Raw genomic sequence first — 18,304 nt, 5'->3', positions numbered from 1 at the left:
AATCAGACACAATAAAGAGTGACTTACCCTTCTAAGTAAGGGAATACTAAATGAAGAGATATTACTATCTCAAACATATACGAATCAAACTCTGGAGTCTCAATTTAAAAAAAAATACAAAAAGTACTCATAGATTTAAAAACAAGGATTAGTATCAATCCATTAACAGTAAGTTATTTTAATAGCCCACTTGATCCAACATACATGTCATCTGGATTAAAAAAAAATAAGAGAGATCCCGGCCTAACACTTTGGAGGAAGACTTCATCTTTGGTGGAGGCTAGGTGGTATCTATGGACACCAGGAAAAACACCACCCACCTCCACTAACACTCCTTCAAGCCTGCTCAACAACTCCAGACTGTACTCCTCCCCTCCTCCTGGGCTCCATACTAGGCCCACAGTCCCAGCAGCTCTATTGGAGACTAGGCCAGATATAGGCATCCTGAGCCAGACAGAAAGCTTCAGCTTCACTGGAGGCCATACCATACTAGAAATCCCAGAGACCAAACAGATACTCAACATTCCAGATCCCCCACAGATGTACCTGGAGGCTGCACTTTCATTTCTTGGCTGCTGCGTTCCAAGTAATCCCACAGAAACTTATATTAATTACAAACTGTTTGGCTGATGGCTTAGGCATATCACTAACTAACTCTTATATCACAAATTAACCCATTTTATTAGTTTTTATTTTATCACAAGGCTTGTGAGCTTGTGGCTTGTTGCTTCACATCTTGCTTTTCCAACGGCTGGTGGCATCTCTCTCACTCTGTCTTCTTTTTCTTTGTATCTCTGCTTGGATTTCCCACCTCTCTCTTTTCTGCCTCACCACTGGTCAAATAAGCATTGTTATTAACCAATGGTAAAAAAAAAAAAACATATTCACAGCATATAAAGAAGTCTACTCCACCTACCTAAGGGCTGGCCTATCAAATGGCCAAGGAAGTTTCTTTATTAACCAATGAAATGAACACAAAACAGAAGGCCCTCCCACATCAGTGCCCAATGGATATGACATCCTACTCCAGAGATACTTGCTCAGTCATGTTCATTGCTGCTCTTTACACAATATCTAGGACATGGAAACAAACTAAATGTCCTACAAGAAACAAAGGAATAATAAAGATGTGGTATATTTAAACTATGAAAAAATTGAATCATGAAAGTTTCAAGTAAATGGAACGAACTAGAAACTAGAACAAGATCATTTTGAGTAAGGTAAATCAGACCCAGAAAGTGAAAGATTGAATGTTTCCATTCATTCCTAGCTCTGAATTCTCAGATGTGAGTAAAATATTCTGGAGAAGCGGAGGATTAAAAGGAATCATCACTGGGATAAAGGGATGAGGGAGTAATAGAGAGTGGAATAGCAGGCTACAAGTGAACAGATCAGAGAAATGGAAAACAAGTACTCTAATTATAGAGCAGGGAGGAAGAAAACTCTAGAAGAATGATGGAATTCTGTAAAAGTGTGTCTAAAAATGTCATAAAAACCATGCTATTAACCATATACCTAAAAAGTTTACCTATAGTACACAGGAATTACTATATAAATATACAAACAGAGTTGAAATGAAATTTTCTCTTCTGGGCTGATAATGCTACCTCCAAGAACAAAAGACCACCTAACAAAATCACCAATACCAGGCACTAGAAACCCCCTTTTGAGTTGTTGGACAGAATTTTCTATTGAAAACTACTGTCATTTCCTTTGGTTGCCCCTCCCTCTCAGAGGTGGAGGAGAAGACATCATGAACTTCAGGCACAGAGCCCAGAATATCCTGACCTGGAACTGACTTGAAAGCCTCCTCACTGGAGACTAGGTTTCGTGGTACCAGAAGGTACTGTGAAAGTAGCAAAAGAAGGAAAGCAACAAAAAATCCTACTCAGTTATAATGCCCATGACAGCAACTACCAACACTGCATTACAGCCTTATGGGGGAAGCAGTGGCATGCATACCGTAGTAGTAACAACAGCTTTCTATTAAGACTTAAGACTTGAACAAAAAGAAGTAAATCATGCTTGGTAATGGAAACCTAGCACTGAAACCCACTACTCCAGGGAAATATCCATTCTACTACATGAACAAAATCGCAACAATATAAATATTTGTCCTTATACCCACAGATAAGTGTAACACTCACCCCTCTTCAAGGAAACTTCTTTTTTTTCAATAGACAGAGAACATATCAAAGAACAATAAGAAGCTAAATTGCAGAATGATGGAGCTACATTACAATGAATACATCTACAAAACACTCCAGAACCCAAGGCTTAGAAACACTGAGGGTACAGAAGGATTGTAAGCCAGAGGACCATGGAGTTGGCTGTGAGGTTGTATCTATTAGTAATATCAGAAGCTACACTCAAAAAAATTCTTACCAATATTGCTGCATAAACATGAAGTGAGTTAGGACAATAAACATACCAAAGTGGATGGAGAAAGACCACAAATCCTCAGTCCTACACAAAGAACAATAGGTAACTAAGGAATACTTAGAAGAGAAAAAAAAAAGAGCACACTAACTGGCTGTGAAAAGCAAAAGATCAGCCCTGAAAATATGTGTACACTACACAGACTCAGTAGATGATATTTAGGAATATATTGTATAATATGTTATATTATATATGCTCTCTCCAAAAAAGATGACCCAACAAAATTCCCAATACCAGGCATTAGAAGCCCCTTATATATACTATATTATAATGTATAATTTATTATATTCCTAAATATAATCACAACTATGTGACAACAATTGATGAAATAAGGGCCATAACTTTGAAAAAGAACAAGGTGGGGATTTATGGAAGGGTTTAGATAGAGGACAAGGAAAGGGAAAATTATATGATTATAGTATAATCTGAAAAATAGAAGAAAAAGAAAAACTCAATTCAAATTTTAATAAAAACTCAAAGGTCTGTGGGCTTCATAAAGAAGGAACTGTGGGTGAGAGGGCTTGCTGTGTAAGTATGACAGCCCGAGTTGGAATCCCTTGCACTCATGTAAAAAGATGGGCTTGGCCATGTGTGTGTCTCTAAGAGCAGACCAAGCTGTGATGTGGGCGGAGACAGGAGGATCTCTGGGGAATTCTCACTGCCGGTCTAGTGCCAACTTTAGTGAAAAGCCCTACCTCAGTGGAATCAAGCAAAGAGTGAGAATACCTGGTGTTCTCTTCTTGCCTGTGAAAGCATATACGACACAGACATTGTCAAAGTAAATGAATGTTTGAATAAGTAAAAATTAAATAAATAACAAATTCTAAGGCTCAGGGAACATTGTAGAAGAGGGTACAGGCAAAATATGAGTCAAAGAAAGTGGTAGCGTGTCAAGAAAGCCTGTCTTCCATGAAAGCCTGTCTAGCCTGTCTTCCAGATATGCCACGGATGTTGCAGTCTTGAACTCACAGCAGGTGGGTGTGCATTAGCTACATAACAGATATAACACACAGAAAAGAAACTCACACAGTCACTAATGGTTGGGAGGAATGCAGGATGAGGAATTGTTGCTTAGTGGCTACAGTTTGGGGTGATTAAAATTGTTTGGAGAGTTGTAGATATGGCTTAGTGGCACAGCACTTGCAAAATATATGGGGTCCTTGATTCAACCTCAACAAAGCCAGCAGTGAAGAATAATCAAAATACTGGCTGGAAAATAAAAGTGGTGGTTGCATAACACTGTACATTCAGCAATACTGAATTGTATACCTAAAACACACAAAGAGGAAATATTTACATTATATACATATGTGTTATATGTTATAGATGACTACAATAATAAAGCTTATTCTTACTTGGTCTTGAAGTCACATTCTCGGAGAACCATGTGGACATTCCAGATGTGCTCGTTCCGTGTTGTGTAGCTGTGGTCTTTTTCCCAATGGGTCCTGAACTTGTGGTAGCTAAATGAGATGTCTCACTTGTAGTTTTCAGGTCAGTGATTGGACTTGTTGAGGACTCTGATGGTATCAAGGTAATTACGGGGCTTGTGACATCAGTGACACGATCAGAAAGTCTAACTGTAGTGACAGATGCTGAAGTTCCTATGCTCTCTAAAGTTGCACTGCTAGATTTACTAGTTGTGGGAGCACCGGGAAACCCAGAGACACTAGGGGACATAGTCAGAGTGGATTCTGCAAAAGTGGTGGAAGCCCATAAACCCGTGGCTCCTGTTAAAATAGGGGAAGGAGTTACACTTAGAATGGCTGTGCTGGTCTCAGTCTCAGAGTGGATGGGGAGAGAGGCTGCTTCTTCAGAAGCACCAGATGAAAATGTTGTACCCAGGTCACTTTTGCTCTCCTCAGTCACAGATGAGTTCAGGAGAAAATTTGTCATCTCTGCTACACCAGGGGACACAGTCTGAGTAAAGAGAGTTGTACTAACATCTACCCCAGATGTAGTGGGCACTGAGGCTGTGGTCTCCAATGAAGGAAGAAAACCAGTTGAAACAGGAAATGTTGTGTTAGTCTCTGTACTGAGGAAGGTGGGTAATGAGACTGTGCTTTTTGTTTCACTAGGAGACAGAACTGTATTTGGAAATGTACTGGTTGATGGACTAGAACTAGAGAACTGTGAGATCTCAACACCTGGCACCCCAGGATAGAGAGTCATTGTTGGCACAGATGAACTGGCTTCAGTTCCAGGATGATTGATTATTGAGGGTGTAACATCTAAACCACTATCAGAAGAACTGGAAGTTTTTTGGGTTAAGGCAGAATGAGAGACCAGGGAGACTGCTGATGTTGGCTCATACATCAATGTACTCGGTGTAAGAAAAATCTTACTATTGTCTGTTGTAGAACCAGCAGTTAGTGGAGTGGTCATATATGGTACACCAGATGAAAGAGTTGTTGGAATGGCTGAAGTGGTCTCTGCCCCAGAAGCTGAGGATATGATGTCTGATTCACTAGAAGAAAATTTGAGAGTTGTTGTGGAAAGTGGAGTGCTAGGCTTGGCAGAAAGAATGAGCCATGTTTCATTACTTTTTGGCTCACCAGGTAAAGTAGACAGAGTAGAAATTGTTGAACTTGCTTCTTTCCCAGGAAGCATGACCGAGGAGGCTGTGTTCTCTGTTTGACTTGAGGAAACAGTCAAAACTGGAGTAGCCGTATATATCTTTGTCTCAGAAGTAGTGACCCGTGATGTCATCATTTCTGTAACATCTGAAATAGTGTTATGTGGTTCAGAAGGAATAAGAGCTGTTGGGGTAATCATTTCTGGAGGGACAGATCTTGTAGGCATGGCTGAACTGGGCTGTCCCCCAACATGAGAGATCAAGGACATTGTGGTATGTGGTTCAGAAGGAATAAGAGTTGACGTGGACAACATTTCTGGATTGCTCGGAGACATGGATGTCCTTAGAATACTCAAAGAGGCTTCTGTTATAGGAGTGGTGAGCCATGAGGTTGGGTTTTCTGGTTGATCTGGAGAAGCAGCCAGAGTGGAAGACACTGAATCCATTTCTATGTGAGAACTAGTGATGAGTGGTGATATTGTTTCTGTTACATGGGGAGAGATAGGCTTTGTAGACATGGTTGAACTGGGCTGTTCCCCAGCATCAGTGACCAAAGAAATTGTGGTATGTGCTTCAGAAGAAATAAGGTTTGGTGAGGTCATCATTTCTGGCACACCAGAGCTAGTGCCCAGTGATGGTATCATTTCTGTTACATGGGGAGAGACAGCCAGAGTAGACATGGATAAACTGGGCTGATCCCCAGCATGGGTGACCAATGTTCCAGTCTGTGCTTCAGAAGTAATGTGGTTCATAGCTGTTAAGGTCAGCATACCAGGAACACGAGGTGAGATGGTTGAAGTTAAAACTCCTGAAGTGTCTTCTTTCCCAGGATGGGTGACCCATGGAACTGTGGACTCTGTTTGACCTGAGGAAACAGACAGACTTAAAGTGATTGGACGGTTTTCGGTTCCATTACTAGTGACCTGTGATGGTATCATTTCAGTTGTACTTGGAGATACAGATTTTGTAGACATGGCTGAACTGGACTGTTCTCCAAAGTGGGTGACAAGTGAAACTGTGGTATGTGATTCAGAAGGAATAAGAGTTGCTGATGTCATCATTTCTGGTACATTAGGGGAGATGGTCATAGAGAGAACCCTTGAAGTATCTTCTATTCCAGGATGGGTGACCCATGGGACTACAGTCTCAGGTTGACCTGGGGAAACAGCCACTGTTGTAGTCATTGCAGAGCCCAGGTTAGTAAATAGTGATGGTGTCACTTCTGTTATACCCGGAGAGACACTCTGAGTAGACATGGATAAACTGGGTTGTCGTCCAGCATGGGGAACAAATGATGTTATGCTCTGTGTTTTAGGAGTGTGGTTCAGAATTGTTGAGGTCATCGTGTCTGGACCACTAAGTGAGATGGCTGTAGTCAGAACCACTGAAGTGTCTTCATTTCCAGGATGAGTTGTGGTTTCTGCTTCACCTACGGAATCTGCCAGAGTTGAAGAAGCTGAATGGTTATTTTTGCCTGAGAGAGTGATCATTGGTGGTATCATTTCTGTTGTACCTGGAGAGACAGTCTGAGTTGTCTGTTGTTCCTCAGCGAGGGTAATGAATGAAACTGTAGTATGTGGTTCAGAAGAAAGAAGAGGTGGTGAGGTAACCAAATCTGGGAAAATAGTTGAAATAGTGGAGGTTGGAGAACTTGAAGTGAGTACTCTTTCAATATGAGTCACCCATGAGGCTGTGGTCTCTCTTTCACCTGGGGAAACAAATAGAACTGGAAGGGTCTCTTTTGTCTCTGTCCCCAAAGTATTGGCTTGTGATGTCATTTCTGTTATACTGCTGGTCTGATCCTCAGCAGAGGTAACAAATGAAATTCCAGTTGCTGATTCAGAAGGAAAAAGAGTTGTTGTGGAAATAATTTCTGGGACACTGGCTGAAACGGTAGTACTTGGAACTCCTGATGTGCTTTCTCTTTCAGTGTGGGTGACCATTATATAACTTCCTGTGCCCATGCTGGTGACTAGTGACTGTGTCATTTCTGTTGCATCATAAGATACAGTCTGAAGAGACAAGGATGAACTGGGATGTCCACCAGGATGGCTGACCAGTGATTTTATGGTCACAGGTTCAGAAGGAGTGTGGACCAGAGGTGCTGAGGTCATCATGTCTGGAACACCAGGTGAGATGGTTGTAGATAGATCCTCTGAAGAGACTTCTGTTCCAGGATGGGTGATCCATAGAGTTATGGTCTCTGGTTTATCTGTGGAAACTTCCAGAGTTGTGGGTGGTACAGAGCTGGAGCTAGTGACTAGTGATGGAATCAATTTTGTATTGCCTGGAGAGCCAGCCAGAGTAGACATAGCTGAACTAGGCTGTTCCCCAATTTGGGTGACAGAGGAGACTGTGGAATGTGATTCAGAAGGAATAAGAGTTGGGGAAGTAACAAGGTCTGGAACACTAGCTGAAATAGTGGTGGTTAGAACACCTGAAGTGTCTTCTCTTTCAGCATGAGTTACCCATGAGGCTGTGGTATTTGTTTGACCTGAGAAAACAAGTAGAGCTGAACTGGTTTCATGTGTCTCTGTCCCAGAAGTAGTGACCATAGATGTCATCAATTCTGTTACACCTGAAAAGATAGTCTGATCAGACATGGATAAATTGGGATGTCCACCAGCATGTGTGACCAATGATGATGTGGTCTGTGGTTCAGGAGGAGTGTGGATCAGAGTTCTTGAGGTCATCATGTCTGGAACACCAGGTAAGATGGTTGTAGATAGATCTTCTGAGGTGCCTTCTTTTCCAGGATGGGTAACCAATGGGGCTGTGGTCCCTGGTTGAGCTAGTGAAAGAGCCATAGTTGAAGTCTTGGAATTTTTCTCTGTGCTTGAGTTAGTGACCAGTGAGGGTATCATTTCTGTAATACCTATAGAGACAGGACGTGTAGACAAAGTTGCAAAGGGCTGTTGTTCTATAGGAGTGACCAATGAAACTGTAGCATATGATTCAGAAGGAATGAGAGTAGTTGAGGTCAACATTTCTGAGATACCAGTTGACATGGTAGTAGTAGGAACCCCTGATATGGCTTCTCTTTCAGGATGGGTTGTCAATGGGGCTGTGATCTCAGGCAGGCCTGTAGAATCATCCAGAGTTAAAGTCATTGCATGGCTTCCTATGCTTGAGCCAGTGACAAATGATGGCATCATTTCTGTTTCTGTTACACCTGAAGAGACAGCCTGATCAGACAAGGATGGACTGGGATGTCTACCAGGATGTGTGACCAATGATGCCACGGTCTGTGGTTCAGGAGAAGTATGGACGAGCATTGTTGAGGTCATCATGTTTGGAACATCAGGTGAGATGGCTGTAGAGAGATCCCCTGACGTGTCCTCTTTTCCAGGCGGTGTGACCCATGGGCCTGCATTCCCTGGTTTATCTGTGGAAACTGCCAGAGTTGTAGCTAGTGCAGAGTTAGTGCTGAAGCTAGTGCCCAGTGATGATATAGTTTCTGTTACACTTGGAGAGACAGCCAGGGGAGGAATGGCTGAACTGGGCTTTTTACCAATATAGGTGGCAAAAGAAACTGTTGAATGTTGTTCAGAAGGAATAGGAGATGTTGAAGTAACAAGGTCTGGACCAGTAGTTGAAACAGTGGTAGTTTGAACATCTGAGGTGTCTTCTTTTTCAGCATGAGTCACCCATGTTTTTGTGGTTTCTCTTTCACCTGGAGAAACAAGTAGAGCTGAACTGGTTTCATGTGTTTTTGAGCCAGTAGTAGTGGCCTGTGATGTCATCATTTCTGTTGCTTCTGGAGAGACAGTCTGAGTGGACATGGATAAACTTGGTTGTGCCTCAGCATGAGTAACTATTGATACTGTGGTCTGTGTTTCAGAAGGAATGTAGGTTGGACTTATTGAGCTTACATTCTCTGAAGTAGTAGCTGACATATTTGTAGTTAGAACATCTGAACTAACTGCCTTTACAGAATGGGAGGCCCATGAATCTGTGGTCTCTGTATGATCTGTGGATACTGTCAGCATTGAAGTTGTTGGACTTTTTGTTGTGATAGAGCTAGTGACCAGTGATGGCATCGGTTCTGTTACACCTGGAGAGCCAGCCAGAGTAGGGATGGCTGAACTGGGCTGTTCCCCAATGTGGGTGAAGAGAGAAACTGTTGAATGTTGTTCAGAAGAAATAGGAGATGCTGAAGTAACAAGGTCTGGACCAGTAGTTGAAACAGTGGTAGTTTGAACATCTGAATTGTCTTCTCTTTCAGCATGAGTCACCCATGTGTTTGTGGTCTCCCTTGGACTTGGAGAAACAAGTAGAGCTGAACTGGTTTCATGTGTTTTTGAGCTAGTAGTAGTGGTCTGTGATGTCATCATTTCTGTTGCTTCTGGAGAGACAGTCTGAGTGGACATGGATAAACTTGGTTGTGCCTCAGCATGAGTAACCATTGATACTGTGGTCTGTGTTTCAGAAGAAATATGGGTTGGACTTATTGAGTCTACATTCTCTGAAGCAGTAGCTGACATATTTGTAGTTAGAACATCTGAACTAACTGCCTTTACAGAATGGGAGGAGGCCCATGTACCTTTCGTCTCTGTTTGATCTGTGGATACTGTCAGCATTGTAGTTGTTGGACTGTGTGTTGTGATAGGGCTAGTGACCAGTGATGGCTCCATTTCTGTTACACCTGGAGAGCCAGCCAGAGTAGGGAAGGCAGGACTGGGCTGTTCACCAATGTGAGTGACAATAGAAACTGTTGAATGTTGTTCAGAAGGAATAGGAGATATTGAAGTAACAAGGTCTGGACCAGTTGTTGAAACGGTGGTAGTTAGAACACCTGAAGTGTCTTCTCTTTCATCATGAGTTGCCCAGGAGTCTGTGGTCTCTCTTTGACCTGGAGAAACAACTAGAGCTGGACTGGTTTCATGTACCTCTGTCCTGGCATGTGACATCATCATATCAATTCCACCCTGAGAGACAACTTCAGTGGACATGGATGGACTGAGATGTTCACCAGTATGAGTGACCAATGATGTTATGGTCTGTGGTTCAGGAGGAGTGTGGATCAGAGTTGTTGTGGTCATCATGCCTGGAACAGTAGGTGAGGCCATTGTTCTTATAACCCCTGAAGTATCTTCTTTTCCAGGGTGGGTGACCCATGTAGATGTGGTCCCTGGTTGGTCTGGGGAAATAGCAAGAGTTGAAGTGACAGAATGGCTTTCTGTACTTGAGCTAATGGCAAATGATGGTATCGTTTCTTTTATATTTGGAGAGATAGGCAGTGTAGCTATGTCTGAGCTATGCTGTTCCCCAATATGCGTGACCAATGACACTGTGGTGTTTAGTTCAGCAGAAATAAGATTTGGTAGTGTCATCACTTCTGGTATGCTATGTGAGATATTCAAAGACAGAACCCCTGCAGTACTTTCTTTTCCAGGATGGGTGTCCCATGTGGCTGTGGTCCCTGGTTGATCTGGTGAAACAGCCATAGTTGAAGTCATGGATTGATTCTCTGTGCTTGAGTTAGTGACCAGTGAGTGTATCATTTCTGTAATACCTGTAGAGACAGGACTTGTAGACAAAATTGCACTGGGCTTTTGTTCTATAGGGGTGACCAATGAAATTGTAGCATGTGATTCAGAAGGAATGAGAGTAGTTGAGGTCAACATTCCTGGGATATCAGTTGACATGGTAGTAGTAGGAACCCCTGATATGGCTTCTCTTTCAGGATGGGTGGTCAGTGGGGCTGTGATCTCAGGCAGGCTTTTGTAAACATCCAGAGTTGAAGTCATTGCATGGATTCCTATGCTTGAGCCAGTGACAAATGATGACATCATTTCTGTTTCTGTTACACCTGAAGAGACAGCCTGATCAGACAAGGATGGACTGGGATGTCTACCAGGATGCATGACCAATGATGCAATGGTCAGTGGTTCAGGAGAAGTATGTATCAGAATTGTTGAGGTCATCATTTTTGGAATGTCAGGTGAGATGGCTGTAGAGAGATCCCCTGACGTGTCCTCTTTTCCAGGCAGTGTGACCCATGGGCCTGTATTCCCTGGTTTATCTGTGGAAACTGCCAGAGTTGTAGCTAGTGCAGAGTTAGTGCTGAAGCTAGTGCCCAGTGATGATAGAGGATCTGTTACACTTGGAGAGACATCCAGGGTAGAAATGGCTGAACTGGGCTGTTCACCAAAGTAGGTGGCAAAAGAAACTGTTGAATGTTGTTCAGAAGGAATAGGAGATGCTGAAGTAACAAGGTCTGGACCAGTAGTTGAAACAGTGGTAGTTTGAACATCTGAGGTGTCTTCTCTTTCAGCATGAGTCACCCATGTGTTTGTGGTCTCCCTTGGACCTGGAGAAACAAGTAGAGCTGAACTGGTTTCATGTGTTTTTGAGCTAGTAGTAGTAATCTGTGATGTCATCATTTCTGTTGCTTCTGGAGAGACAGTCTGAGTGGACATGAATAAACTTGGTTGTGCCTCAGCATGAGCAACCATTGATACTGTGGTCTGTGTTTCAGAAGAAATATGGGTTGGACTTATTGAGTCTACATTCTCTGAAGCAGTAGCTGACATATTTGTAGTTAGAACATCTGAACTAACTGCCTTTACAGAATGGGAGGAGGCCCATGTACCTTTCGTCTCTGTTTGATCTGTGGATACTGTCAGCATTGTAGTTGTTGGACTGTGTGTTGTGATAAAGCTAGTGACCAGTGATGGCATCGGTTCTGTTACACCTGGAGAGCCAGCCAGAGTAGGGATGGCTGAACTGGGCTGTTCACCAATGTTGGTGATGAGGGAAAATGTTGAATGTTGTTCAGAAGAAATAGGAGATGTTGAAGTAACAAGGTCTGGACCAGTAGTTGAAACGGTGGTAGTTAGAACACCTGAAGTGTCTTTTCTTTCATCATGAGTTGCCCATGAGTCTGTGGTCTCTCTTTGACCTGGAGAAACAACTAGAGCTGGACTGGTTTCATGTACCTCTGTCCTGGCATGTGACATCATCATGTCCATTCCACCCTGAGAGACAACTTCAGTGGACATGGATGGACTGAGATGTTCACCAGTATGAGTGACCAATGATGTTATGGTCTGTGGTTCAGGAGGAGTGTGGATCAGAGTTGTTGTGGTCATCATGCCTGGAACAGTAGGTGAGGCCATTGTTCTTATAACCCCTGAAGTATCTTCTTTTCCAGGGTGGGTGACCCATGTAGATGTGGTCCCTGGTTGGTCTGGGGAAATAGCAAGAGTTGAAGTGATGGAATGGTTTTCTGTGCTTGAGCTAGTGGCAAATGATGGTATCGTTTCTGTTATATGTGGAGAAACAGGTCTTACAGACATGGCTGAACTAGGCTGTTCCCCAATGTGGGTATCCAATGAAGCTGTGCTATATGGTTTAGAAGGAGTACGAGTTGGTGAGGTGATCATTTCTGTTACACTATGTGAGATGGTTCTAGATAGAACTCTAGAAGTAACAAGTTCTTTTCCAGGAAGGACAAGCCTTGGGTCTGTGGTCTCTGGTTCACTTGAGGAAACATATAGAGTTGAATCCAATGAAGAGTTTTTCGTGCTAGAGCTAGTGATGTGTGATGGCATCATTTCAGTTATGCCTGAAGACACAGGCCTTGTAGACATGGCTGAGCTTGGCTGTTTCCCAATGTTGGTAACCAATGAAATTGTAGTATATGTTTCAGAAGGAATAAGAGTTGATGAGGTCATTGTTTCTGGCATGCTAGGTGAGATGGTCTTAAATAGAACCCCTGAAGTGCCTTGCATTACATGATCTGTTATCCCCGCTTTTGTAACCTCTGGTTGTATTAGGGATAAGTTTGTATTTGAAGTCACTGCATGGCTTTCTGTGTGTGAGCTATCAACCTGGGATGTCACTTCTGTTATACCCTGAGAGATTGCCATACTATTTAAGGCCAAACTTTGTTGTTGCCCAGCAGGAGTTGCCAATGGTGTTATCTTCTGTGCTTCAGAAGGAGTGTGGCTCAGGATTGTTGAGGTCATCATGTCTGTAACACTAGATGTTAAGTTTGTATTTAGAGCACCTGAACTGGCTTCTTTTTCAGTGCTGTTAATCCAAGATGTTGTTGTATTTGGTAGTCTTGTGGAAAAAGTGAAAGTTGGAGTTGTTGCATGACTTTCTGTACCTTCACTAGTGACCAGTGATGTAGCCATTTCTGTTGTACCTGGAGAGACAGCCAGAGTAGATATGGTTGAATTGGGCTCTTTTCCAGTATCAGTTACCAATGAAACTGTAGTCTGTTTTTTTGGAATTTGTTTCACAGATTCTGAGGTCAGTTTTTCTAGAACATTGGGTGAGATGGTTGTAGTTAGCACCCTTGCACTGACTTCTGTTTCAGGATTCATGATCCATGATGTGGTGGTCTCTGTTTGACCAGAAGAAATAGTCTGATTTCTTTTATGGCTGCCTGTCTCAGAGCTAGTAAATAATTGTCTTATCATTTCTGTTACATCTGTAGAGACAGCCATAGTAGACATGGGTGAACTAATCTTTTCCTCAGAGTGAGAAATAAGAGACATCTTGATATGTGTTTCAGAAGGTTGAAGAGTAAGAATTGATTTGGATGTCTCTGCATCTTCCTCAGACCTGCGGCCTTCTAAGGTTACCATATCTGGAATACTAGATGAGAGAGCTATAGTTGGAGTACTTGGAGCAGATGATCCGGCTTCCTGTTCAACTGTGGTGGCTGTTGAGGGTGTGGTATAAGATTCAATATGGGAAAAACTTGGGCTTCTCCTGGGAACCTTTGTGTTCATTTCTTCAGGACTGATAACAAATGAGGCTGATGTGCCTGCTTCATCTGGTGAAGCAGTAAGAGTTGCAACAGAAGAACTTCCTTCTGAAATTTTAGAAGGTGTTACTTGTGATGCTGTTTTCTCCAGTATTTGTGAATAACTTGTTATTTCTGGGGAAATTGTACTGGTGTAAATCTCAGAACTAGGGCCTAGTGAAGTCACTATCCCAAGTACACCAGAGGAAGCTGTCATAGTTGGAATGGATGAAGGTTTTTGTACCACAGTATGAGTGGACATTGAGACTCCTATCTCTGGTTTATCAGAAGAACGAGCCAAAGCTGGAATATTGGTGCTGGTGACTGTCCTAAAAGTATTGACAGGTGAACTCAGTACTTCTGACACATTAGGTGAAAAAGCAGAAGTTGAAGAATCTGATCTGGCTTCTGTCTCAGAACTGGTGGACATTGAGGGTAAACTATCTGATGCAGTGTGGGAAACATCTGGAGTTGTCATGAGGACTGTCAGGTTAGTCTCTGAAGAATGAGTATCCCATGATTTTGTTTCACCTGTCCCACCAGGTAAAGTAGATAGAGTCAAAACATCTGAAGTACCTTCTCTGCCAGAGTGGGTGACCCATGAGGTTATAGTGTCTGGATCACCTGGGGAAGAAGTTTGGATTGCATGTATCTCTGTCCCAGAACTAGACACCAGTGATGTTATCACTTCTGTTACACCTAGAGAGACAGCTGCAGTAGAAGTGGCTAAACTGGACTCTTCCCCTGCATTGGTTGCCAGGGAAACTACAGTCTGTGGCTTAGAAGAATGGAGCATCAGAATTGATGTAGTTGTTTTTGAATCTGTACCAAAACTAGGGACCTGCGAAGTCACCATATCTTGGACAACAGGTAAGACAGTTGTGGTTAGAATAGATGAACTTGTTTCTGGACCAATAATTGTGGATGCTGCGGGAGGTGTAGTGTCTAAATCCATATGGGAAAAACTTGGCCTTGTTGCTTCATCTGGCTCAGTAGGGGTCCTAGTCCCAGATGGAATCTTAGAACTAGCTTTATCCCCAAGATGGCTGACTTCTGAGGCAGTGATCTCTGGCTGACTTGAGAAAGCAACCTGAGTTGGAAATAGACTTGTTTCTAATTTACTGCTTGTGGTGAGTGACATCATCTCTGGAACATCAGGGGAGACAGTCAGAGCTGCAATGGTTGAACTCATCTGTGGCCTACGGTGGCTGACCAATGGTACTGTGGTGTCTGACTCATCAGCAGAAACAGACTGAGCTGGAGTACTTTCAGTAGTTACTGTTGAAAAACTAGGAGCCAGTGAGGTCAGAACCCCTTTCACCTCAGATGAAAAAATAGAAGATGAGCCAGCTAAATTTGTTTCTGTCCCAAGACTGGAAGCCACTGAGGGTGTAACATCTAACCCATGCTGAGAAAAATTTGGGACTGTTTTGAGAACTGTAGGACTGATTGCTGCATGAGGAGTGAATAAGGAAATGGTTTTATCTGGATCACCAGGAAAAACAGCCAAAGTTGGAACAGCCGAACTGGACTTGGCCACAGGATGAATGGCCCCTGGAATGGTGGTCTCTGGTTGACCTGGGGAAACAGTCGAAGTTGGAGATGGATGGCTTTTTGTTTCAGAACTGATTATTAGTGAGGCCAACATTCCTGGTACAGTAGGGGAGTCAGATGGAACTGTAATACCTAAACTTGTCTGGGCTCCAGCATCGGTAGTAAATGAGTTCATTGTCTCTGGCTTAGAAAAAGAAACAGACAAAGATGGAATATTTGTACTGGTCACTGCTCTAGAACTAGTGGCCAGTGAGGTAATTGTATGTGGTATACCAGGTGAAGCCACTGTATTGGGAAGAACAGAGCTGACTTCTTTCCCAGTACTTGTGGTGGTTGACAGTGTCAAATCTGATCCACCATGAGAAAATGTTAGGGCTGTCTTAAGAAGAGTAACGTTTGTCTCCGTAAGATGGTTGATTCCTGATGTTGTTGTATTTTGCTCACTAGAGGATCTACTCTCCACAGTGGAAAAATTTGAGGTGTCTTCTGTCCCAGTCTGGGTGAGCCAAGACGTTGTATTAAACAGTTGATCAGTCAGGGTTGAAGTAGTTGGCTCTATTATCTTTCCTGATACAGCAGCTGAATTACTTGTATTTAGAATAGCTGTAGTTCCCCATGCTTTGGAATCAGTGACAAGTGTGCCAGTGGACTCTGGTTCCTCAGCAGGAGTCATAGTGGATGTACTATTTTTTTCCTGTGTCTGAGAACTAATGACCAGTGAGGTTTCCAATCCTGCTATAACAGGTGATGTAGTAGTGTTTGGAAAGGCTAGTATGACTTCTGTCCCACGGGTGGTATCCATTGAGAGCGTGGTAGTATCAGATTCAATATTTCCAGAAACAAGGATTCTGCTCTGTGTAAGATGTGTGTCCCTTGGGAATATTGTATGTGACTCACTAGGTGCGACTGTGAGATTTTGGAGAGCTGGCTTGGTCTCTGCTCCAGTACTAATATCCAATGAGGTTGCCATTCCTGATGTGTCAGTAGGAAAAGTGCTGGCAACAGAATAACTCACCTCTGTTCCAGGATGGGTGACCCCAGAAACTATTGTCTTTGGTTCACTCGAGGAATCAGTAAGAGTTGGAATAAATATACCAGTGCTTTCTTCAGGCCCGCTAATCAGTGAGGTTGGCAAATCTGGTATTATAGAGAAAACAGTTAACTGTGGAAAAGCTGAACTCACTTCTTCTCCGGGAATGGTGGCTGTGGACACCATGGAATCTGATTCTCCTTGAGAAGCACTCAGGGTCATCTTGGCAGCAGCTGAAGTCAACTCCAAAGGATAGGTGACCCATGAGACTGTGCCAGAGTCACCAGAAGAGCCAGTTAAGGTACGACTAGCTTGGCTGGTCTCTGTCCTAAGACTGGGGCTCCTTGAGACTGTGCTCTCTGGTTCTCTACTGTACAAAGATAGGCTTGTTCTGAGAACCATGCTGGTCTTTTCCCTAGAGCCTGTAGAAGGTGATGCTGTCATCCCTAGGACATTGTGGGAGGCATCTGAGGCTGTGATAATCATCTCTGTTGTGTTTACATTGCCTGTTGTCTCTGTTGTTTTGAGGTGATCCAGGGGTCTTGAAGTTGTAGAGGTTTTGGTGGTTGAAGTGGCAATGGGTGTAGCTTTCCGAGCTGTATCAGTGGTCTCTGCTTTTACTCGCCCTTTTGTGGATAGCTCTGTAAGTAGAAACATGCAACACAATTTGTAAAAATGTTTGCACTTTCTCAATAGGCAATTCATACTTTTTTTTACTGTATATGATCAAGGGAGAGAAGTATTTATGATAGTGCTGCTTTCTTGAGATGTGAGTGGCATGATCTGGGAAGGGAAAAGGTACTGTGAATTTTGCTATATTGCTCATCCATTTCCCTGACTCCTTTTTTATTTTCTGGTGTGTGTGTGTCTGTATCTGTGTGTGTCTCTCTCTGTGTGTGTGTCTGTGTGTGTGATACAGAAACAGAGAGACAGGATTTTCTGTTTCCTGGCCAGCTTTAAACTCAGTACATAGCTGATGGTATTTTGAGATTATAGATATGCATTACCACATTTAGTTTATATGGTGCCAATGACAGAAACTAGAGGCTTTGTGAATTCTAGGCAAGCACTCTACCAACAGAACTACAACTTTAGTCTTCCTGGATGATTTTGAGCTGTAACTTCTTCATAAATTTGTGACCACACACATCCAATTCTTGTTCCTCTCTATTTTCCATACTACTCAAGGTTAGCTTTCTGTCCTCCTGACCTACCTATCGCCCATCAGGTCCCACCAATTCTGATCATTTTCATGGGCAAGTTTAAATCAAACTTACTGAGGATTCATTATATTTAATTTTCTCTGTTTCTTACCACAATGTCTGAACTGCAGTTATCATCTTCAGATTTGCTGGCTATTGATAACTATTAATATTTCACTGCTTGACACATGATAGGTATTCAACTTAAAGTATTGAGTGAATGAATGAATAAATGAGGTCCTGAAAGAATAGTGCATAAGAATGCACCTCCTTTGCTTTGAGAGAGGTGAAATGTGTCATTAGTTTGAATGTCTGGGCTTCATAATGTGATATCCCTGTGCTGATTTTGTCATTTTTACTAGAGATGTGGCTGTAAAGTAGCATTTTTGGCTTTCTGCAAACCAAGGTTTGCTAGCACTCTGTGATTATAAAATATTTTTTTCTGGAAGTCATTTAACATTTCATGATATTGTTTCATGAATACATTTAAGAGTGTACATGGGTTGGGCATGGAGTTCATTGAATAGAACATTTACATAGCGTTCGTGGAGTAAACCCCTGGAACTTCACTATCTGAGTATGGTGGTGCATTCCTGTAAATACTGTGACCCAAACTGGAATCTGCACACTAAGGTACCTTGAACTGACTTCTTTTCCTTCTGTTCTTTGTCTTCTCTGTCATGATGGGACCACTCTCAACTTAGGCTAGACTACATGACTCTATGTCTTAGATTTAACAACTG

General features: G+C 42.6%; 1 protein-coding gene across 1 annotated transcript in view; it reads right to left on the bottom strand.

Moving 5' to 3' along the window:
- Nucleotides 1-18,304, bottom strand: part of Muc16 (mucin 16, cell surface associated) — a 223,289-nt gene that overhangs the window by 120,884 nt on the left and 84,101 nt on the right. Inside the window, exons 5-6 of the mRNA XM_075967627.1 lie at nt 4,859-17,000; nt 3,795-4,279 (exon numbers count right to left, since the gene is read on the bottom strand). Of these exons, the coding sequence (XP_075823742.1) occupies nt 3,795-4,279; nt 4,859-17,000 (12,627 nt within the window). The remainder of the gene's footprint in view (nt 1-3,794; nt 4,280-4,858; nt 17,001-18,304) is intronic.

The sequence above is a fragment of the Microtus pennsylvanicus genome, chromosome 3 (genome assembly GCF_037038515.1).
Source record: "Microtus pennsylvanicus isolate mMicPen1 chromosome 3, mMicPen1.hap1, whole genome shotgun sequence".
Taxonomy (NCBI): Eukaryota; Metazoa; Chordata; class Mammalia; order Rodentia; family Cricetidae; genus Microtus; species Microtus pennsylvanicus.
Note: the sequence above shows the minus strand (reverse complement) of the source record. Positions and strands in the feature narration are given on the sequence as shown.